At 38.2% G+C, this 24,403-nt stretch overlaps 1 protein-coding gene across 3 annotated transcripts in view; it reads right to left on the minus strand.

The window, feature by feature from the left end:
* aplf (aprataxin and PNKP like factor) overlaps nucleotides 1–24,403 on the minus strand; it is a 113,985-nt gene that overhangs the window by 66,490 nt on the left and 23,092 nt on the right. For all 3 annotated transcript variants that reach the window (XM_012962662.3, XM_012962661.3, NM_001113131.1), the window contains exons 3-4: nucleotides 8,324–8,490; nucleotides 4,477–4,654 (exon numbers count right to left, since the gene is read on the minus strand). In XM_012962662.3, coding sequence (XP_012818116.1) covers nucleotides 4,477–4,654; nucleotides 8,324–8,490 — 345 coding nt within the window. The remainder of the gene's footprint in view (nucleotides 1–4,476; nucleotides 4,655–8,323; nucleotides 8,491–24,403) is intronic.

The following is a 24,403-nucleotide window of genomic DNA, read 5'->3' on the forward strand; positions in this document are numbered from 1 at the left end:
GCGCAACGAGCGAAACAATCGCCCCTCGATGGTGCAGCGTCGCGCCACGCATTATGTCATGCGCGCAACGCAGCGCAAGGTCGTCCACGGGGGGGGGGGGGGCTGGGTGCGCGCAACAAGCGCATATTGCATATACATATACGGTATTTGTTGTATAAGACGCACCAACTTTTCCCCCCCAGTTTTGGGGAAGAAAAAGTGCGTCTTATACGGCGAAAAATACGGTACACTGTTTCCATAGCAAATAATTCACTCTACCATTTAAAATTTTATTCTTGAACCAATAAATGTACTTTTTTTTAGCTGTAGTATTGTTGTGTAGGCGCCATTGTGCATTGTGCCTGAGTCTGAGCTTTCAGAAGGTGCCAGTGCTACACACTGTTTCTCCTACTCCCATGTAACTGGAGGAGTCCTAAGCCAGACTAGGATTTCTTACTATTGAGTGCTATTCTGATACCTACTGGGAGCTGCTATCTTGCTCCCTTCCCATTGTTCTGCTGATCAGGTGCTGGGAGGTGGGTGATATCACTCCAACTTGCAGCTCAGCAGTAAAGTGTGACTGAAGTTTATAAGAGCACAGGTAACATGGCTGTGGCACCCTGGGAAATAAAGAATATGGCTAGCCCCATGTGAAATTTCAAAATTAAATATAAAAAAATCTGTTTGTGTTTTTGAAATCAGATTTCAATGTAGGATTCTGCTGGAGAAACTCAATTAACTGATTCCTTTAATAAATATTGTACATTTGAGTTTTAAAATGGCTTTTGCACTCAAACACTGATAAATCAGGCCAGCCCCTTCAGACAATGCAGGCAGATATATTGTGAGACATTTTTTGACACTTTTTGTTTAGTCTGGAACTTTTTGTTTAGTCTGCTCTTTAGTTGTTTGAGTTTGAGTGGTTTGAATGAAAGACTGGAAGATAAATAGAAGAGGACCTGTATTGTAAGATAAGTAATAATAAAAAGTAAAATTAACAATACAATTGTAGTCTCATGGAGCAATTTTCTTTTGGCTACATTACTTATTTTAGTCGCGATTGGGGAGGGATCTCAGGGGGAGAGTGTCGCTGGTGATTGGGTCTGGGTCCCACCGTTTTTTTTTCTCAGTGCCCTGCCAGCCCAGTCCAGCCCTGTCCATAACATACTAAAAGTTAACTTGAGGTGAACTATTCCTTTAAATGAACTGGAAACGGTGGGATACAGGTGTCAGCATAGGCGGATTTTAATAGAGGCTTAGGGAGGCTAAGCCTCCCCAAACTTAAGTCCTTTGTAAATTTACCTGAACTTGTTTGCAATATAATGCTGTACAAGTTTCTAACTGAAAACGGAATGTGAGGGAGGTTGCAGGTTAAGATTAGACATCAGCGTATCACTAGCAGGGCTGTGTGGGGAAAGGAGGGTTGTGATGTGAAGGGGTGCAAGTATAATAACAATCCAGCCTTAATGTATGCCACCTTTCAGGCTAAGTACAATCTTCCTTTCTGCGCATAGTCTGCTACTCTCCCCTGCCTTCCTTCCCAGTGTAACATTAGCCCGCCCAGCAGAGGGAGTAGCTACACGGAGCTAAAATTACTGAGGGAAAGCAATGCAGAGAGCTAGAGAAGGTGCTGCTTTACCGTATTAGTAAGATAAGCACACGTATATTCCTTTATATATCATTTATTTTTATAGTCTTGTACTATATCGGAACTGTAGGAGTGCTGGCAAAGTTTTACATAGCTGTAATAGATCTAATGTTCAGCTCATAAAAATTAGAAGTACACCCAAGTTAAGTCTGAGGTGGAAACTGATTCTTTTGGGGCTATCTAGATTACTCTTTCTAGGAAATGATAGGGAGTGATAAAGGATTGGGGTGCTAGAAATATGAACTAAAGTTAAGGGAGAAATGTTGAGCTGGAATTGGTTATTGTAGGGGCTTAAGTTTTGGAACTGGAGATATTAAGCTGATAATGGCTGGACTGGCTGGGAGTTGACAGAAAAATGCAAGAGACAATCTGTAGAACTTCAAAATAAATGCTGGGAGTTGATTGTAAGGCAGCTGTTGGTTTAGAATTAATCTCATATTAAGTGTTCTTAGAGAGACAGCGTTATGGAACTGAATAGAGTTAAAAAAAAATTTCAGCTGTAAAGGACCAATGCCACCAAAACATGAATGTTTTTTTTCTGCTCCAAACTGCATTTTTACGTCAGAATTTTAAAGTTGTCAACGTATGTGTGTGACAAAAGCTTAAAAAAAATGTGTTCATGGCTCTTACAGACAAGTGTTTTTCCCTGCGTTTCCCTGTGCTGGATCTTTCATGTGTTTTATGTGCCACCTCCTCTCCCTATATGTCACTCTCATCCAACCACTATGTGTCAGTTACTGCCTTCTTCATTATTTTTATTTATTAACCTCTCTCCTATCCCCATATATCCCTCATGTAATGCCGGTCATAACAGGCTTTTCACCCATATGCCATTACCCATGTGTCACTCACTGCCCAGTGCCATCCTTGTGTTCATGGGGGGACCCATATAATTAACTTGTATGGGGACCCAAAGTTTCTGATGGCAGCCCTGATAAAAGTCTCTTGTGTTCTGGCACTTCCCACTGATTGGCAGCTCTGTTCCTGTTTGCTCATCCTGCTTCTAAACTATCTACCAATATCTGTCTGTCAATATACACATTTAAAAAGCAGAAACATACATGATATAAGTGGCCGGCCAGCCTTCTATGGAAAGTCTCTCATAAAACCCACATAGGGCTTTATTGGGTCCAGCTTGAATAGCCATACAAGCACCTGCTTTCAGGTCAAACACTTTTCAAATAGATGTTGTGCCTATTTTTATGTTATGAATAGTGCAGCACAGTTTCCAGATTAATTCTCTCTACTTAATTAACAGTCCCCCTACTCATACAGGTCTTGGTGCAAGCAGCTGGCTTTAACCCTGAATGTTTCCTTCACACACCATATCTAAGACAACAGACCAAAAAGATCCTCCTACAAGTGGGAGGACTCAGATAGCCTAGTGGTTAGGGAATCGGCCTTCAGTGGGGTGACTCACTGGGACTCGGGTTCAATTCCACCCTAGGTGCACCTTGTGACCTTGGACAAGTCACTTAACCTACATACCCATGTCCCGGCCAGCAAGCTGCGCGGGCAGCTTGAGAGCCGTTTTTACTTTTTTAGTGGCTACATTTACCTTTCCCCACCAATCCTCTAATGATTTATAATAACAGCTATGAAATTACCTGCCTTAATTATGGTTGATTGTCCCTGCCACAGTTAGTGGAACTGAGCTGTCCATGGCAGCTGAAAGTAACTATCACAGGAAAAATCAGTTTCTTTCCACTGGCAATAAGAAGTCAATTGATACACATTCCTAATGCTTGTGATATTAACTATGAGAGTCCACTAGATATCAGACCAATGCCAATGGCAGTAAAAGACTGAAAGCAGTTGCAGATCAGCAATAGCTGGATATTCTGAAGACGGGCGCCGCTGCCATAAGCCTGCAAATTACTATGGGCGGCAAAAAGCTGCTCCTGGTAGCTTTAAGAGCTGAAATTCAGATTTCAAATCGCATTTTCGACTCTGTACTAGCAATGTGGCCCCCTCTTCATACCTCTGCGAGGGAGGCAGCATCTGAAAGGCTGCCTCAGGGCAGCATAGACCCCAGAAACACCCCTGTTTGAAGATGAATAGTTTTATTTATGATTAATCTTTTTAGGAAATGATACGGAGTGATAAAGGATTTGGGGTGCTAGAAATATGAACTCATATTAAGTGTTCTTAGAGAGACAGCGTTATGGAACTGAACACAGTTAAAAAAAAAAATTTCAACTGTAAAGGACCAATGCTACCAAAAAATGAATGCTTTTTTTCTGTTACCCTAACTGCTCCAAACTGCATTTTTACTTCAGTATTTTAAAGTTGTCAACGTATGTGTGTGACAACATTTTTTAAAAATTGTTCTTGGCTCTTACAGTGTTTTTTCCCTGCGTTTCCATGTGCTGGATCTTTCATGTGTCTCAGCACAAGAAGAAATGCAGGCCTATTTACGTATTAGGCTGTACTCTTTGTGGTGCAGGTAAGCCCCTAACAGAGCACATTACACCTGCATTCCACGCTTGCCTGTGCCACAGTGACTACAGTCACAGTAAATAGAAAATACAGGCATGCGTTTCTTTTTGTGTTCCCCTGGGATGAAACACATGCAAGATCCAGCACAGGAAAACGCATGTAAAAAATGCTTTTCTGTATGAGTGGGGTAACTGTCATTGCATATAGATACCCAACATTTTTAGCCTCCCCAAACAAAAAAATCCCCATCCGCCTATGGGTGTCAGTCAGGTACAGGTAAAATTACTTCTTGTACACAATTACACTCTGGACTGTATTTAAAAGAAGTCCATTCAATAACCAGCACATCCTGAATACAAATTTAAATATACAGGTAATATCCTTTATGAAATAAATTCATAGTGACTTACCTGACTGTTTAGCAGGGATTTGGTCTTCTCACCTTGAGCATCTGAAGCAGGATTTGGGTAAGGTTTCTTAGCACCCCAGGCTGAGCAAGAAGGTTCCTCATCTCTTGTTTTAGTAGTATCCAAAGAGCAGCTGGGATTATCAGCTATTTCACTCGTCTTGTTGGTGATATGAACATTTCTGTAAAGTATAAGAATAGGTTTATAGATATATAGATACACACACATCCATGTACTATGTACTATTTTACTATGTGTGCATACCAAGAACAGACAGCAGTACCTGCATGTAGGTAACATAGGCATAGAGGAAAGCGGACAATATATTGAACTGTCAGGTCTTAAAAGGATAAGTAAACACCAAAAATGTAATGGAAAATTGGAAAAAAAGTGGTGCTGTTGTTACAAAATTCATTATATTGGCAGTTAATAAAAACTTAAACAGCTCTAAAACAGAAAAAATAATTAATATAAATTGCAAATGTGCTTAGAAAACCACCCTAAGTAGTTTTACATTGCTTATTTAAGGTTTAATTATCCTTTAATAAATCAAAATTTTACCTTTACCTGCTTATTCATTTAATGTTTCAGAGCCATTTGAAGGCCTTCACAAGAAGGGAAGTTTTTATTACGGTACATTTTTAAAAGATATGTGAGTGCAGTATATTGGCTGTTTTGCCACCTGACAAACACATTCATATTTAGTTGTGCGTGCATGATAACATAAAATTAATATTATAATGTATATTACTATATATTATTATAATAAATAATTAAAATAACGTGTAATTTATGCCAGGATTTATTTCCATGGATAGAAGAAAGATAAAATACAATAAATACAATAAATAAGTATAAATACGGAGAGGTTAAGTGCCATGTGGTATGAGACACAGTAGGAAGGAGGTCCCTGCCCCGTAGAGCTTACAATCTAAATGGTTGGGTAACATACAGGAGACAAATTGTACCAGGTATGTGCATTTGCCCTTAAGCGCAGGACTAGACAAAATAATGTTTTAGTGCTCCAGAAGGTAGCATCTGACTTTTATCTTTAAGAGAGTGAGTATTCCCTACGGAGGGATTCAAGGATAGAGTTACAAGGGCTAGTAGGAGATTGCAGTAATCTAAGTGGGAAAGGATACGGCCATTAGTCCATTAACTCCAGCCACAGGCATAAGGAGAAAATGCACTTTTCCACTTTAATTCCATCAAGTCACATAAGTTATTTAAGCAATCAAAAGGAGCTTTACACAAATGCCTCCTAAATAATCAGAGTTGATTCTTTACTTTCTATGAGTTTTACTCAACATGGATATAGAAGGGTTTGTTTATAAAACAGTGAAAACCACAGAACAGAATTATATTATTTTCTGCTGCCCTTTATAAAGCCTTGTAAAATCTAGAAAAACTGTGCTTCTCCTATTAGCTATTTTTCTTAAATCCTGTTTCCCATTCATCTCTTATCACCAGGGTCACTGCAACAGGGAATGTTCAAACCATAATTATCCTATAAGACTATTAGGTAGTTCAATTTATTAGAAAAAATATTAAAAAAAAAATCATGCATTTCTATGAACACCAATTATTATCCAGCAACTTGCTTACAGCCATCCTTGTGGGGCCTGGAAAAATATAGCTTTAGTAGAAAGACAAATAACAATCAGGCTGCAGGTGAAGGTTGAGACTATAATTCATGACTCATTTGTGAACAGCAAAAGCAAATTTAAAAGACATTGACAGAACCATCACCTGCCATCAGAGTGCTGTCAAGCCAAATTAGCTCTGTCACAACAGCCTTGAAACTCATGACCCAAAAGTAATAGCACGTTAGTTTAGACAACAGTAACGCCAAAGCAGACACATCATCAATCGACAAGCCTGGTGTTCTGGAAAAATAATTTAAGACGAAGTGCACTGAATCACGCACTTTCAACCAAAATTTTCTAAAATGATAAAAGTATACTATCATGGTAGCAAGCTGGAATTATATATTCCCATAAAATCAAGGTAATAAGGGGCTATTTAATTATTGTAAAAAAAACTTTTTTTTAAATGTGATGTTGGTTTTTAACATTAAAGTTATACAGTTAGAAGTCAGTTTGACTTTCACACGTGAAAAAGTTTTTTGATTAACTTTTGTTTTTTGAAATGCAAAAAATTAAGCCCCAACTAAACAAGAATAACAATGGCTAATATCAGCAAAACTGGCTGAACCAACAGTTCACAGGTTTATAGGGTTCTGTATTCATTCAAAATATTAAATAAATATAACTACATTTCAAAATATATCTGAACAGCCCTTAGATCATTAAAGAAAAAGTAAACCTTTTAAAATCCCTAAAAAACTCTAAATGACCCCGAAAGTCTCTCCCTACATTGAGTTTCTAAGATAGAAACTGAAACATGCTGCAGAAATCAGTCACTTTCCTTTTATAGGGTGAATCTCTGTTCCCCTTTAGTATGCTGAGCCTTCCTTCTACTTTGAATAGGTCAAGGAGCTGTCGGAACTTCCCACTAGATCGGACATCGGACTCTAAGTAGGGAGGTGTGTCATTTTAGAGGCTGTTTAGAGTCATTTTAGGCATTCTAAAATAAAAATGTGTACTTATTCCATAAAGGGGTGGTTCACGTTTGAGTTACCTTCTAGTGTATTATAGAATTCCCTATTCCTAGCAACTTTGCAATGTGTTATTACTATTTATTATAGTTTTTGAAATATTTGCCTTCCTCATCTGCCTCTTTCTAGCTTTCAAATGGGTGTAATTGACCCCAGCAGCTAAAAACTATTACCCTGTTGTTAAGCTACAATTTTATTGTTATTGTAACTTTTTTTGTTTATATTTTTATTCAGGCCTTCTTCTACTCATTTTCCGACCTCTCATTCAAACCACTGCCTGGTTTGCTAGGGTAAATCCCTAGTAGCCAGACAGCTACTGAAATACATACACAGACAGACGCCTATTACTTATTACCAGTACAGGTATGGGACCCATTATCCAGAATGCTCGGGACCTGGGGTTTTCCGGATTAGGGGTCTTTCCGTAATTTGGATCGCCAAACTTTAAGTCCAAAATCATTTAAATATTATTAAACCCAATAGGATTGTTTTGCCCCAGTAGGGATTAATGATATTTTAGTTGGGGTCAAGTACAATGTTCTGTTTTATTATTACAAAGAAAAAGGAAATCATTTTTAAAAAGCAAAATTATTTTTTTATAATAGGAGATGGCCTTTCCGTAATTCTGAACTTTCTGGATAACGGCTTTCCAGATAACAGGTCCCATACCTGTACAAGTCACAGTTAAAGCATACTTATTTTTTAAAGGGGTGGTTCACATTTTAATAAACTTTTAGTATGTTATAGAATGCCCTATTTCTAGCAAATCTATGGTTTTTGTTTTCTTGAGGGAAATTGAAGCTACTGCATGTTTGGTCCTTGTGAGGTAGTTTAAATTACCAGAATACTATCCCTAGCTTCCCTCTTTGCTGTGACTGTTTTGTTAGCTAGGGGATTACCTGTGTACTGGTATTCTAATTATTACCACTCAAGGGCCAAACACAGAGTAGCTTTAATTTCCCTGTTTAGCTCAAGAAATAACAAAAAAACAGATTTTTTGTGATTATAACAATAGGCAAAAAGTATGTTCAGCATAAAAACTATTCATTGAACTCAAGGTGAACAAGGGGGTGCATACCCCTTTCTGTACTGTTTACATACCCTACCCCACAACCCCTCCCTTTGCAGCAGATCTTCATTCATATGATCCTTCCTCTGCTAGGAATCTATGTATAAAAAATAGCAACATATATATATATATATTTATATATCACTTGAAATATGTTACTTTACCTTTCAGTACTCTCCTCTGTAGAAGTGTCAGCAATGACTTTGAATGTATATTTATCTGGCAAAAGAGAAAAACAGTCCCCAGAGTGTAACCAATGCCATTTGTCTTTTTCCAAAGGAATAAATGTGTTTCCACCAGGACCTTGATAAAAACAGGGATTCACATGCACCTACAAAAAAAGAAAAATTGCATTTTTGTTATTACAGAAAAGGAGATCAAAGAACAGCAAGTGTTTCAGCAGGGGGGACATCTTTTTTTGCAGTTGAAACCTGTCATTTTTTTGCATTCCACATAACGAAATGAAAAGCACAAAGAATCCATTGAAACTGAAGAAACGTCTCCTAGGGTATAAACTTTTGCTTTACAATTTTAGGCTTTCCAAATACAGTACAGTTATAGTCACTGTTTGACAGCTTTTCCAGACTGATCACAGCAATCTGCATCACTGGAAGGACTACAGCAGCCTAAATCTACAATCATTCACATTAAAGTTACACGTAATAAAAAGAAAAATATAACTATGATATAAAAAAGTTTGAAATATGTTATATGTAATTATGAACAACACATAAATAGGATGGAGGGTAAAAAAAGAATCCCAAAAAACAATTCTATTGTGCTGGTATTGTACACTACTTTTAATCTATATAGGATCTAACCCTGGCCATATACTGAAAGATCAACTTTATCAACCCTATATGCCAACCTTGAAGTGGGCAATATCGGATTGATCCGATCAGATCACATTGACATGATGCAGGCCATCGGAACCAGGACCACATTAATAAGCCTCACTCTTCACCCTGATGAGATTTTTAAACCTGCCCAATCGACATCTGCCCAATTTTCACCAAGATATCGGTCAGACAGACCTGTCTGAGGGCCCCAAACATGGGCTGATAAACTGGCATCTTAAATCGCCCTGTGTATGGCCACCTCAAAATATATCTGTTTAGGACTGTGCTCCAGTGTGTTGGAAGGTACAATGATCAGTGCATTCCATCAGAATTCACAGTTTAAGAAACATTAACCTAGGGAACTGCTTTGCTTTATATTTTTTATCTAGGCCTTAAATACTACCCACAGTTAGCACCTGGGTTTACTTACCAAAAAAGAAAAATCAGAAGGCAACATTTTATCTTACATATATTTTTCCCCAAAATTTCAGCTTAACTGCAGCGATGCATAATTGCAGGGTGCTACAGGAACCCTGGAGCTATCACTTGGTTTGGAGGTGGCAGTAGCTTCAGGGTTTCCATGCATTAATAGGTGCAGCAACACCCATTTCAGAATGGAAAACAGGACAGACTGAGCGCCGCTGAGTGCAACTATAGAGAGAGCACATTTTAATGCAAGTACCTTTTTTTACGCACAGCTGACTGCGGGGAAATTACCTGGACCGCAACTGGACTTGTGGACGTACATGAGCCCTATTGTATTTTACTAGCTTGTTGCTGAAACTGCTATCTCTTAGTTCATTTATAAGCAGAACATTTCACTCCCACGCTACAGGAATGGTAAAGATTACATACTGAAATCATAATGGGTTTGATCACCTGTAAGCTCTCTGTGAAGAGTTCCTTCATGAATGCAATCTCTGAATCTATTGTTCTATCAGCTGGAAGTACTAGGAGTTTTCATCAATCACAATCAACAAGAGCTTGTTTTCCATAACAACAAACTCTGCAGGTCAATTCCTCTATTAGTTGAAAGTTTGAACATCAATCACTTCCTCAATACAGACTCTAAAGTTAAAGGCAATTCATTTTTACACTGCATAGTGGGTTTCTTTTGTGCAATTATTAGGCTGTAAAACTGTAACTATGTAACATTTCCCATAGCTAGAAATAATTAATTTGTTCCCGAGAGAAGCGGCCATTTAATTAGGAACAGCAGGTATTCTACTTTATTACACAATGATCTATTCCAAGAATGTAACATGAAATAAAATTCAAATAACCAAACTTTTTTGGTCTCAATATGTAGATTTGCATGTTAATATAAAAAGCACGGAAAAGATCAAGAAATAAATGGTTTATACCTGCCGATATGTAGAATACAAAATGTACTTTTTTTTTTAATAGGACAATGAACGCGTGAAAACCAACTGCCCCAGGGTCTATGAATGTTGATGCATCTAGAGAAGGTCTACAGTGAAAGTAATTTAAAAAGAAGGAAACAAGTGACCACAAAGCAGATAACTCTGTTTTACACTTGGTGATGCTAATACACAAAGGAAGATGGAAGGCTAATGTCTTTAGGTGAGAAAACATCAATACGGAAAACATCAATGCTGATACTACTTGTGCCTGCAGTCAGTGACCAAAGAACCCCATCTGACATTGTATATATATGGAGTGGATTTCAGCCTGAAAAAGCTTGTGTGCGCATTTTTGGGCCTTAAAGGGCATGTAAATCCGCCCACAAAAAATCAGTTAACAGCCTCTCTGAAATCTTTAAATACCTGCCACTCCTGTTGGTCAAAGGTTAATAGTAAGGCTGCAGCATCCCCTTTATCACTTTGTGATTCCTTCTCCTCCTCTAACCCACTCAGCCCCTCCCTTGGGAATGTGTTTGGCTGTTGGCTACTGATCATGCTCAGTTCTTTATGGCATTACTGGTTTCCATGAAAACTAGCTGTGCACTCTGCTTAATAAATATGTTTTCTCTCCTAACCACCTCTCCTGGTCTCAGCTTAAAGGAGAAGGAAAGGCTAAGCCACTTGGGGGTGCCAAAATGTTAGGCACCCTCCAAGTGACTTAGATCGCCTACCTTTTACCCTGGGCTGGTTCCCCTGTACGGAGAGAACAGCACCAGCCCGGGGTAGCAGCGAGTGCTTCCTACTTCCTGTAGCGCCGCGCGTGCATGCGCAGTAGAGTGAAAAGCCGAACTTAAACAAGAAAGTCGGCTTTTCACTCTACTGCGCATGCGCCGGCCCACGGATTTCACCGGCAGAAGAAAAAGGAAGGAGGAAGCGCTTCCTACAGGTACCCCGGGCTGGGGCTGTTTTCTCATAACAGGGGCACCAGCCCAGGGTACAAGGTAAGCGATTTAAGTCACTTGGGGGTGCCTAACATTTGGCACCCCCAAGTGACTTAGCCTTTCCTTCTCCTTTAACCATTACAGTGCTCAATCCAAGCAAAAATGTATATCTCCATATGTTCTGCCTGTGTAAGCCTGCATTCTTCATTGCATTAACATTACAGCACATTTGTGCTGTTTGTAGATGTAAACATCACTGATGATGTGTCAGAGGGAAAATGGCCACCAGGTAAAAGCTGCTATTTTTTTAGTAACATGTAATGGCGCTGGCAAACTGAAGGGATATATGAAGTACACATCCTTTAATCCACCCCATGTTTTCAGTGAAAGATGGATGCCATTCATGTTATTGACTACAAGCATGGGCAGAATTGCCATTTTCTCTGCCAGTGAAGAAACTGCTTTCAATGGTGGTCGTTACACATATTCTTTGGAAAGCTTTAAATAATCAAGTAAAAATGGCCATAGATGCACATGGGCCGGAAGGACCAAGTTAGCAGCTTATAGGCCCTTGTATGGGGCACCCTGATGGCCCTGCATGAGTGGCAGCAAAATCATGCAGAAATCAGAGGGGCAGGTTTGATTTTCCCATTGGTGTATTGATGCTCTCCTCTTCTGATGGTGTGCAATGATGGCTATTATAATTTTTGGCCCAAGGCTGATCAGCAGACCTTGGCAACAAAGCTATTGATTGGTTTGGCATTTGCTTCCCTGAGACTGGTGAGTGTACACACTTATTAAACCACACTGGTGGAGGAGTTTATTAGAACATTGCACTTTATATTTATTGTGTGTTGCACTCTTTCATTTAAAATGTAATACACCATTTTTGTTTTCATGCGCTTCCGTTACATCCTGTATAAGCACTTTTGAAGCCCAATCAAAAGGGTCTTTATCAAGCAACATTTTCTGTGCTTTATAGAAGACTTCACTGGGAGAGGACCATATATAATGCTAAGTACATTAAAGGAACGCCAAAAAATTATTGTTGCCCTGAGCTGGTACAACTGGTGTGTTTGCTTCAGGAACCCTACTATAGTTTATATAAATACCCTGCTGTGTAGCCAGGGGGCAGCCATTCATGCTGGAGAAAAGGAGAAAGGGCACAGGTTACATAGCAGATAGCACATAATACACCATTGTATTCTACACGTTTTAATCTGTTAGCTGCTATATAACCTGTGCCTTTTCGCCTTTTAAATGGCTGCCCCCATGGCTACACAGCAGGGTATTTATATAAATTCTAGTAGTGTTTCTGAAGCCACCACACAACATTTACCAGTGCAGGGCAGCAGTACATTATAGTTTAATTTCTTTAATATATTTTCATTCATTGGTGTTACTGTTTCTTTAAATGCTGTAACAAATGAGAGTATGGTTAGTAAACCTTTCTAGGGGTTTATGCAGTCTGTCCTGGTCCTGTAGCATCCAATCTGTAACTTTTACTGGTCTATAATAGTTAGATGGTGGATAGGGGTTCCGAACATTACTTCATAACCCCCGGTGGCTTTTCAGAAACCATAGTTATTCAATATGATACCTATTTAATTAAAAAAAACTAATCTGGTTTGCACTTTTTCCTCCTTGTCATTACTGCTAGGTCAGCAAGTTGGCTGAAAATCCATTCAACGGGTCCCATCAGTGAAACAGCTGCACCGGGGAAATCGTTGTTAATAAGAATTAGAAGCCCTATTTTCATTAGAGTATTTTTCACAATGATCCCTTAATCGTAGACAATAAGGATATAGGATCACGCGTGCATGCTTCAATGAAGAGAATATAGCCAGTGCACATTGCCCATCGATTTTTCTAAGCACATATTTGGACTAATAGAGCACAGACTGTGTCCAGATTTATAAAAACATTCTTTCGAGGTTTTTTATTAAATCAAAATTGATTGTGCACTTAGATGCTTTATGGTCTGTTGCGCCGCAAAAATAACTTATCATGGAGGGGAATGACTTAAGTGGATTGTTGCAGTGCCAAAGATATTTAACATGTTAGGGTCACACTTATTACGAGGGTCCTTCCAAGGGTGCATGAATACTGCATTATAAATATTACGGACATGCATTTTACAATCTCTGCTTTGTGCTTAAATCAGCAAGGAAAAAAAGATAAGTAGAAAGCAAGCATATTTATAATTTTCTAAACCAATTTTATATAAAATCTCCAGATTAGTAAATGACGTTCTTTAGTGGGTAACAAATACATTCTATTTGTATAAAGGTTTGAACTCAACAGCATTATGTCAATGAGCAAGTATGTACAAACAATCTAATCCCATTCATACCATAAGAAACAAGGTTAAATACAAGATTGCAATCACTAACACAATCCAACACAGCTCAGTTAACACAATATAGCGTTTCTCGCTCTGAAATCATTCAGACTTGCACGCCTACGGTTAGGGTTTACCAAATATAGTATTGTAGCCATATTAAGCTTGTACGTTAGCTTAAAAAGTAGAAAAATAGACACCGTAAGGCAAGGGAACATTGATTGCACCGGTGCAAGTACTACTGTCAAACCCAATTATATATCCCATATTATGTTTTTCAAGGGGCTGGAAAAACTAAAATCAGGGAAATTAGTTACATTAATAATCATATCAAAATATTTTGCATATGTGGCAAAATAAACATACAACAGAACTCTTGGGACCTGGGGTTTTCTGAATAAGAGATCTTTCTGTACTTTGGATAACCATACCCTAAGGGGGTTATTTATCAAAATTGTATTTGTGCAATCTTTTCTACTTAGAATAAGTTAGAGATTTTAAAAAAAAACCCATAAAAATGTTATTATTACTAAATTATATATTGAAAGTGCTGAATGAATATGGCAAAATCAAATAAAACCACAAAACCTCCAATACCTCGAAATGCTGACAAATAAACCCAATAGGGTTGTTTTGCCACCAATAAGGACTTAGGATACTTATTTAGGATAAAGTATAAGGTACTGTTTTATTATTACAGGAAAAAAAGTAATTCATATTTAAAAATTAGAATTATTTTCTTTAAATTGATTCTATCGGAAATGGCTTTCACATTATTTGTAGCTTTCAGGTTTCCAAATAAGGAATTCCATAACTAATGAAAAAAGAAACTCCTAATTCATTGCAACCAAAGGGGGCAGTCTAAAACTGCAACAGACAGAAGAATAAGGGTGTAGCGAAAATCTTGCACAGAGATGCTCAGCCCCAATAGGGTTGTTCTGCCACCAATAAGGACTTAGGATACTTACTTAGGATAAAGTATAAGGTACTGTTTTTATTATTACAAGAAGAAAAAGTAATTCATATTTAAAAATTAGAATTATTTTCTTTATATTGACTCTATCGGAAATGGCTTTCACATTATTTGCAGCTTTCAGGTTTCCAAATAAGGAATTCCATAACTAATGAAAAAAGAAACTCCTAATTCATTGCAACCAAAGGGGGCAGTCTAAAACTGCAACAGACAAAAGAATAAGGGTGTAGCGTAAATCGTGCACAGAGATGCTCAGCCAGAATATTGCAGGGAAGCCCGAGATTTGGCCTTATGCTTGTGATGTATAAATGCACTTAAATGGCAGATTTATTTGATAATACCATTTGATGCACAGATTTACCATTTGATAATTACACTTCTAAAAATCCCATAGAAATTAATGAAAAAGTGGGTGAATTTTTCCATGGCGAGCTCTGATCTCATGTTTTGATAAATCTGCCCCTAAATCTTGATTGATTTGTATAATGGCTGCACAGACATAAGTATTCTTATGTCTCTAATACTTTTTACAGAATGTTAGACTTTTCCTACAGAGTTGTAAAATGATGAACATTTATGCATTATGTTATTAAAAAAAGGGGATATGAACCCCAAATTAACATTTTCTCTAGTAAAAAAAAATATTTGATGATCTATACAATATTTTAATGAATTTTAAATATGAACTCCTTTTTCCTCTGTAAGGGGGCAACATTGCATCAAAATTCCGCTTGCACTTCATTGTAAATGAGATGCAATTGCACTGACAGTTTCCTAAGTCTGGTTGACATCATTTTGGGTGTCTGCTGAGTGAAGCACGCGTCTGATTCTTTAGGGCTGTGACAGACGGAGAGATTAGTCGCCGCGCGACAAATCTCCCTTGTTGTGGGCAATTAATCTCCCCGAAATGCCATCCCACCGGCTAGAATGTAAATCGCCGATGGGATGGCATATGTGTCGCGGCAAATGGGCGAAGTTGCCTTGAGAGGAAACCTCAGGGATTTTGGAGCCACGTATGCCATCCCACCGGCGATTTACATTCTAGCTGGTGGGATGCCACTTTGGGGAGATTAGTCGCCCGTGACAAGGGAGATTTTGTCGCGTGGAGCCTAAAGGCTGCTACACTGTATACTTGACTTTCATTCTCCTTTAAGCAAAAGGCTCAGTGATCTGTAACTGCACTGTAAGTTTATTAGATTTCTAAAAAAACTGTGTTGTTCGGAAATTAGTATTCATTACTCAAGGTCTGCAGAATGACACTTTGCTAATGAGGTGATTCATATGGTTTCTTGTCCATAAACTGAAATTCTATTAGCATATTTTAGCAGTTTTTTTATTAAATAGCCCCTTGATATATAGTTATGCAAATATGCTAAAAGAAAAGAAATATAATTAGACCTTAATAAAAGGTATGGGAACTATTATTCATATTGTTCGGGACCATGGCTTTTTGGATACGGTTCATCTGTAATATGGAGCAACATGTCTGAAAAATACTAAAAAGCATCTGAACAAGAGAATACCCAATAGGATTGTTATTTCTTTAACATGGATTATTGCTAGCTTAGTTATCATGGGGTACAAAGGTATAGTCTTAATAATACAGGGAAAGCGTAACATAATCGAAAATAAACAGTCATTCATTTAAAAATGACACTATGGGAAACAGAACTACAAAACATCACACTGAGAAAGTTTATTGCCAATAGATTAGTCACAATAGAAAGCTACATTTATTCTGCAGAATGCTTTACAAGTAAACAGCACTAGAAGTTCCCTCTGTTTAAGATAGCTGCTGCCATTTTAGCTTGGTCTGGCTTCACTTCCCTGCTGCCTGTATCTCTTGCTGCTGAGGGGAGGGGGGGAGGAAGAAGAAAAAGGGGGGTGGGGGGGTGGTAGAAGGGAGGGAGAGATAGGAGGAAGCTCATGCCACACACTGACGTTTTTTCCTGAGAAGTGTGACACAGATGCTCATGTGTACAGAATAGAAGGAAAGAAATACAGTGTTTTTTTCACAGAGGACTCAGAGCAGCATTACTGTGGGAGTCTTTATTGGCGTATTTACATAGACCTTTCTGCTAAATCTGCCACTGGTAAATGGCTACTAACTGCTGCCTGAGGCATGGTTCTAACCCTGCCTAAAAGCAGTGGCCCTAATATGCACCACTGGCATCACTTGCTTTACCATATATACTGTATGTGTGGTAGGTAGGCATTCCCTGTCAAGCCCCCTAGTTTGCATGTCATTTAGATGCACAAGATTAGGAAGCATCAGTGAGTGCAAAATGCCCTGTACTTTATACCTGCCATTGGTGAGTGTTAAGTAAAGGACAGCCCTGGGTCCAACAGCACGGCACTCTGCTCCAATGCCAGGTGGAGAGCACAGCCATTGCAATCCTTTTTGCACTCAGTGCTCTTACACCCATAATCACAGTGAATAACCCCCATGCATATTAGAAAATATTTACATTTAAAAAATGCAATCGGTCGAGCGGTTTGCTGAAACAAAGCACGCTGGAAGAATTCTCTGTCCAATCGGCACATTTCCGTTGGGATTGTATCAGGGATGATGCAGTATGTGCAATGCTTCAGCAAAAATAATATACTCTCCGAGCTGTGGGGTGATTGATTTACCAGTGTTTGTTATGCAGCTGAGTAACGAGAATAAAATGTACAGACGGAAATAGAATAATAAGTCATCTGCCTCAATTACAAAATTATTACGATTGCCTAATGTAAAAAAAATATATTTACACATCAAAGAAAAGTCCTTCACTTCAGTCTTGATAGGTTTCATGCTAATAAGTCCATTAGTCAGAATGGAACAAACTAATAGGCACATACTGTAGTGAATTAATATATTCTTGGGAAAAAATAAAATCCAATTAGACAGCTTTTAGCGACTGTACACACCACTCAAAGCACAAATCTTAAACAGCACCAGACTGCTTTTAAATCAGTTCTAGAGTTATATGGTGAATAGTAATAATACAGTAATACAGGTATGGGATCTATTATCCGGCTAAAACAGGTTTATTTAAACTTTAAATAAATATAGATGGCCTTCTGGAAGTTATTTTGGAGCTTGCTGGATAACAGATTTCAAAACAAAGGATCCCATAATATGGTATAATGCATAATTATATTCTGTGTTGCAACCTACAGATCTCTTATATTGTTGCTCTGTTTCCCGTTCAGCCAATACTTGGCTCTGAGCCTGGGCAATTTATAGATAACATGTTTGGGCCACCATGATTTGCTTAATACAAACCAGATAAACGTCATTGCACTGAGAATATAAGGTGAAAAAACAAAAAGCTTGTGGTCCAAATACTTTAGTTCTTGGACAAATATTCATGGCCCAGTGGAGCCTAAAATCAAAGGTCCCTATAACATTTACAAACACTATGGTCAGTTTTATCAGGAGCCAAAGGAAACCCATGCCAACATGGAGAGATACAAACTGCCTGCAAATACCCAAGCTGGAATTAAAATCAAGACCCCAGTGCTTCAAGGCAGAAATGGTACCCAGTCAGCCACAGTGGTGATCTAAAGATGGCCATACACTGTCCTTTTGGAGTCAGCAGCTTAATGGCCTGTGCATGGGGCCTTCCAACCCCTCAATCATATCAAATTAGGGGAACACCATGGACACTGTGAGTTGTTAGTAATTATAAAAGGTTTACCTGTACTCATGCTTCCTGAATATGTCCTGCAGCAATGGTACTGCAGATACAATATTAAAAGTACATTGTGTGTTCCCAGGGGCTTGAACAACACCTTTTAATTTGCCAAAACACAAAATTAGCCAGTCTTGAAAATGGTCCTGGAGAGTGGCCAAGATGCTGACCTGGTGATTTTGTTTAGGGAGGAATGAAGATATTTTTTCATGAACATTGTCAAAACCTGCACCAAATAAAGCTTTATACTGAGAAACTAGCCTGTCAAATCTGCTACATTTTAGCTGCAACTTTCCCTAAAATATTGCCAGTGTGCATTTACAATACCTGTATGCAGCACTGCCACCTGCTGGCTGATAATAGCACCTGGATAATGCAGACTAAACACACTTTAATGTGAAATGACACTGGAGCCAGTTCCTCAATCCACAATAAATTTCTTAAGAAACCTATCAAGACACCACAAGCAAGTTGTTATTTAAGCCCAAAAAGGCGTGGCATCATATCATGTCTAAGTCTAATAAAATAAACCAGTGACAGAAAAGTCACATCTTTCCCAGGGCTAAGACAAAAATATCAAGCACTGAACACCCTTTCATAGCAGCTCTGAAATAGCTTATCAGGGAGCTCCATAAGTGCAGAGAAGCATTTTCTGGACAGACGCAAGGGTCCACTGATAAGCTCTTTTTGGGCAGGGCCCTCTTGTGTTGGTTATTGGTTGCATTGATGTTTTTTTTTTCTATGTTTTTTGTATTCATCTGTTTATTGTACAGCACTGCGGAAAATGTTGGTGTTTCTTAAATATGTGTTAATGACAATAATGGCAGAACTATACCCCACTATAACCAAGGCCAGTGCATTTGAAAGCAGTATTTGTTTCCTTTTTTTGCACTCTGGCTCTGCATGTTGGAAACAAAATGTAGGGGAACTTTGTTCTCATCCAGGTCTGTTATTCAGCTGGCTTCTGCTACATTGTTCCAGGAGTCAGTAGTGCACAAAATATTAACAGCTGGACAAATACTGCTTTCAGTAACAATTAAGACAAAAGACTTTAAAACAATTTAAAATTCATAACTGTTGACTCATTACATTTGTTTTAATTGTGAAAAAAAGGTTTTTAGTGGTGATTCCCTTTTAATTCTAAACTGTCTGAAAACTATTGTGATCAAAGTAAAATTTTCTTAACCCCATTATGTTACAGCCGTATGTTCAGAACTGACATATAATACTGTGAGTGCAATTAAGTCTTTGAGTCTATACACCAGAATAATTACTATTTGTTCACTGTAGATGGTACCCTCCTTGTATACAGTTACAGCTCCTCAGAGAGGCCGCTCCTATTAATTAATATCTGGTACAGTAACAATGTCAGAATTGGAGTGATACTGTTTTTGGTTTTTTTTAATCACGTTTATCATGTAGAATTGGATTTTAAACCCTGAAGGCACCAAATTTATTAGTAAAGCACCGAATTCACTTTTTCGTATTTGGCCGAACCCCCAAATCCTTTGTTAAGGATGCAGCCGAATACTGAATTGAATCATAATTAGCATTTCGCTAATTAGGTTTCAGAAGGGTTAAATGTCAACTTACGTGTACTTGACAAAAAGGTCAGGTGATTTTTAGGATTCGGAATCCTGACGAAAAAGGCTGAATCTTGGCCAAATCCCGAATAGAATCCTGGATACGATGCATCCATAAAATATATATTATTTATTTTTTAAATAATAAAAGTATTATGTCTCTGCATGTGGCTGAGAGGGTACAATCTATTAATATGGAACACTCTACTTATCCCATACACAGGGGGTAGCAGGTCAGACTTGCCTCTGTTATTTCCTGAAAGCAGTGCAGCAGTCAGAATGCAATGTATGGCATAGCTCTAAAATGGTATCGGTGCAGGTGTGCTAACTGTAAATCATCCTGCTTAACCTCTATTTATCAAACTATTGCACAACCATGGAAATATATCAATAACAGCAAGCCGGAGCTGATGCAAAAGTTAAAATTTGCAAGGCAGTGGTGAGAGGGGTATAGAAACTTATATTAATCATTTCTTGCTTATTATAATAGTGAACCAAATACTAGATGAAGTGTGAATCATTTAAACATCTGTATAAATGGGCAATTGGAGTTTATTGAAGATTCATCCTGTTCTCATCAAAGAGGGGCAGAGGGAAGCTATACAATGGATGGTACAGGGCATGCAGATAGTAGATGGGATAAAGGCTGTACCTGGGTCCCCCTTGAAGTACTACTCACCAGCACCTATTTACTTTGTATTCAAATGTGTTAAAGATAAGCACATGACCAAGTGAGCTGGCCAGTAACCACCAATTTGTACGGTCCCTTAACTTGAAAGAAGGCTATTTGAAAACCTACCCTACTACCATAATTGTTCAGAAATGAAATACTGAAGTAATGTAGGTTCTCACTACTAAAAAGGCCTATACTTGTTAAAGCTATAGTTATATACACACACAGATCAGGGTAACATTTCCTTTAGCATTTCCTTTACCGTAAAACTTCGTTTTAATGGTCTGTGGTACGTGAATTTCTGGCTGTATCCAAAACACTGGATTTAGCAGTAGTGTACTGCATGAAAAATGAGCAATCAGAGTAATTAGAGCACCCTTAAAGCCTCACTATTGCGTGACAGCGTAAGGGCAAGTGCTTGTTGATTGTGACAATTGGCATTCCCTAAGGCATGCTGTGCATATATCAGAAATAAGCAATTTGTTACCAATTATTTAGCAAGAAAAAGTATTACGTTGCATATAAAACCAACTAGGCAGACTTGTAGCTGCACTGCAACCCTCATCATTCTTTGCCTATGGTCCTTCAGCAGAAATTTGCCACCTTCAAAGATTTTTATGGCCCTCAAACCTGCAAACACAGGATACATGATTTGAATATGGCTTGATGACACACAGTTAAGAATACCAGCACTGGCTTAGAAGCTTACACCTGTCACTCCTTTGATACTGTATTCTAAAGTAGCTGCATATTTCATAGAATGACTTATTGGCAAAGAAGACCAAAGTCATACATAAACCACTGAGTAGAACAATGGGGCTTCTTGTAGAACTTATAAATACTTTTCTGGAGTGTTCAACATGCAGAGACAATAGGGGTAATACTGAGACAGACGAGCCCTATTCTCCCATGTTGCTTTAAGACCCCTGTTTACATCAGCCCCAAGCCAGCCTCAGTGAAGGCTATGACTTGCAAAGAAGATGTCACCCCCCTCATAACTAATACTAATAACTCATATCTAATCGAATTCACTTCTTATTCTTGAAAGAGGAGGCCATTTACACATCTCTAGTGGCAGCCCTAAATCAGAGGTTGCCAGACTGTTAGACTGGCCCCTTGAGGTTCAGCAGTAAGGCAGTTAGGGTGCCATTTGTGGAGAACGCCCCACTGCTGTCCTAGATACCAGAAGCATGGTATGAATGCAAATTAGGGTAAAATTGGGTCTATAAACTTTCTTATGTCCTAGACATTTTTGGAACTATGGCTTAATGTCTGATTCACCACTGTTGTCCTACTGTATATCTTTAACCTTTTTATGAACTACAAGTGCTATGACCAAAGGTTGGAACTCCAAGTGGGCTTGAACTGGAAAAATCTTAACAACTACTGTCCTTAATCCATGAACCATGCTAAGCTCAGCTAACTCAATAATAGGATCTAAATAAAAGCAAAAACAATGATGCTTATACCAGGATTCCCCTTGTTTAATTATACAATATACAGCCTATGTAGCAGCGTCAGCATTTTCTCTGAAAAAGATTTAAAAAAATGACTTGCTCCTAAGAAAGAAAATTGCACACAACACATTTTACAGTAATTTCCAGTTTTCAGAAATGACAAAGTGATATCAAACATTCTTTATACTTCTTGATTGAAATCTGAGGTTTTGTAAGTGCCAGAGAAAAATATGATTGGTAAAAGCAGTACTAGATATTAAAGAAACCTATAGAGACCTGCACAAGGAAATGATATGATCAGGGGTCTGAATAACTTGGGTCCTGTTAGAAACGCAGAATCCAACTTTCTTGGTTGTACAAAAGTGCAATACAAATAATAAGACTAAATTGATACAGAATGTAAAGTTCAATATATAAAATACAAATAATATTATCAATGTGCTGAGGTGCTGAAATAATTTCTGATCAATTTAATGAAATTATTTAATAAAAAAAAAGTAAAAATTCCCTATTTGCAGCACGCCTTCACAGTAAGCTCAAATGAATTAAAACAGTAAAAATTTCAGTTCTCCAGCACTGCAGCTGGGGGGGAGAATATATATATATATATATATATATATATATATAAAGAGAGAGAGAGAGAGAGAGAGAGAGAGAGTGAGTGTACCGCACACTCAGGGACTTGGTGCAAAAAAAACCAAAATTTTATTGAAAAAACTCCAACGTTTCGAGTACAAACAGTAGTCTTCTTCAGGGACAAAACCAAAACTGAAGAAGAGTACTGTTTGTACTCGAAACGTTTTTTCAATAAACTTTTTTTTCTTTTGCACCAAGTCCCTGAGTGTGTCTTACTCTTTCTCTATATGTCTATTTTTTGACCTGCAAAAAAGAGTGTGCCCCACTCTGTCCCTCTTTTTACAGCTCAACCCGCAGTCCCGGATTCTTACTGAAACGTCCCTCATTTCCCTCTGATCTCCTGCACTGAAGCTAAAAAAGATACAAATTTAATTTATAAAAAGTAGCTTTGGGCAGAGAGCCCAGAAATCTCAACGAGCGTCCCCTGCACTTAGAAACATTGTTTCTCGCTTTTAATTAAATAAGTGGGCTTTTGGCAGAGAGCCAAGAAAGGTAAAAAGCCCCCCTGCACTGAGATACAATTGTAACTTGTAACGTAAAGGGGCAATTTCACCTTTTTCAGCAAAACTGTAATAACACATGAAACAGGACCCCAAAACCCCCAGAAATGTGTTCAAACTTTAAATAACCTGCCAAACATAGTCAAAAGGGAGTGGTATTTAGGGGGTCTGGTCGCAAAATGGGCATGGTCAAAAAATTGCCATGCTACATGCAGCATTTATATTTCTCCCTCTTTTCGTTTTCAAAATGTTGGGAGGTATGGTCTAGACTAGATTAGTAGATTAGCCATTTTCACACCAACCATAATTTAAACCAACCACAACCCAGCAGCTAGCATTTATGGTGTAGGTGGGCAAACACATGAACATGTAGCGCATATCAATTAATGCAGATCTGCAACCTGTAGTTCTGGCTTCCTATAAGTATGTGTCTCTATGTAGGAGCAGCGCAAAAATTGTGTAAAACCAATTTTAATGACATATAAAAAGTATTGCACTTACAAATTGTTAAAAGTTATATTTCTTAGCTGGTGTCTTCTTCCACCTTGTTTTCTTGGACTGTCGACTGATGGCGTGACCTCTGACATGTGCCCATTGCGTTCCACTGCTCCTTTTACGTCTATCTCTACGCATGCGCATCAGACTGTATTACATATATTTTTTTTTCTTTTCACTTGGGTGAAACAAAAAACTTTTTTTTATACAACACTATATGAAAAAAAAAGTTCTCTTCTATGGTCTATTTAAACTAACCCCAGCTGCAGGGCTGGAGAACTGAAATATTTATTGGCTCACGTGGGAAGATCATCAAACTCTGGCTTTAAAGGGGAATTTAAGCATTATCTGTTAGGGTTTTACTTTTTATTATATTTTATGGATTAAAACAGGCTATATGTAAAACCCATATCTAGAAAATTAACACTGTATAAGAGTAAAGGTGGCCATACACGTACCAATAACTATCTTTCCTGTGACTATCATATGTTCCTTCCACTGACGTTCAGGGCTGAATCGTCAGATATGGAGGTAGAAACAATAGGGATTCTACCTCCATCTGATTCAGCCCTAATTGCAGATTTTGCTTGGGCGGCTTCAACAGCGCCCAATCAAAATCTTTTAACCAGCCCGATTGAGGAGACAACCGGTATCCGTCACTCTAGCAATTTCGTCTCATCGATCATAAACACATCGCATATCGTACGAAACAAGGCTTCGTGCAATACTATAGGACTACTGGTGACCAATAAATATTCAGGG

The sequence above is a fragment of the Xenopus tropicalis genome, chromosome 5 (assembly GCF_000004195.4).
Source record: "Xenopus tropicalis strain Nigerian chromosome 5, UCB_Xtro_10.0, whole genome shotgun sequence".
NCBI classification, from domain to species: Eukaryota; Metazoa; Chordata; class Amphibia; order Anura; family Pipidae; genus Xenopus; species Xenopus tropicalis.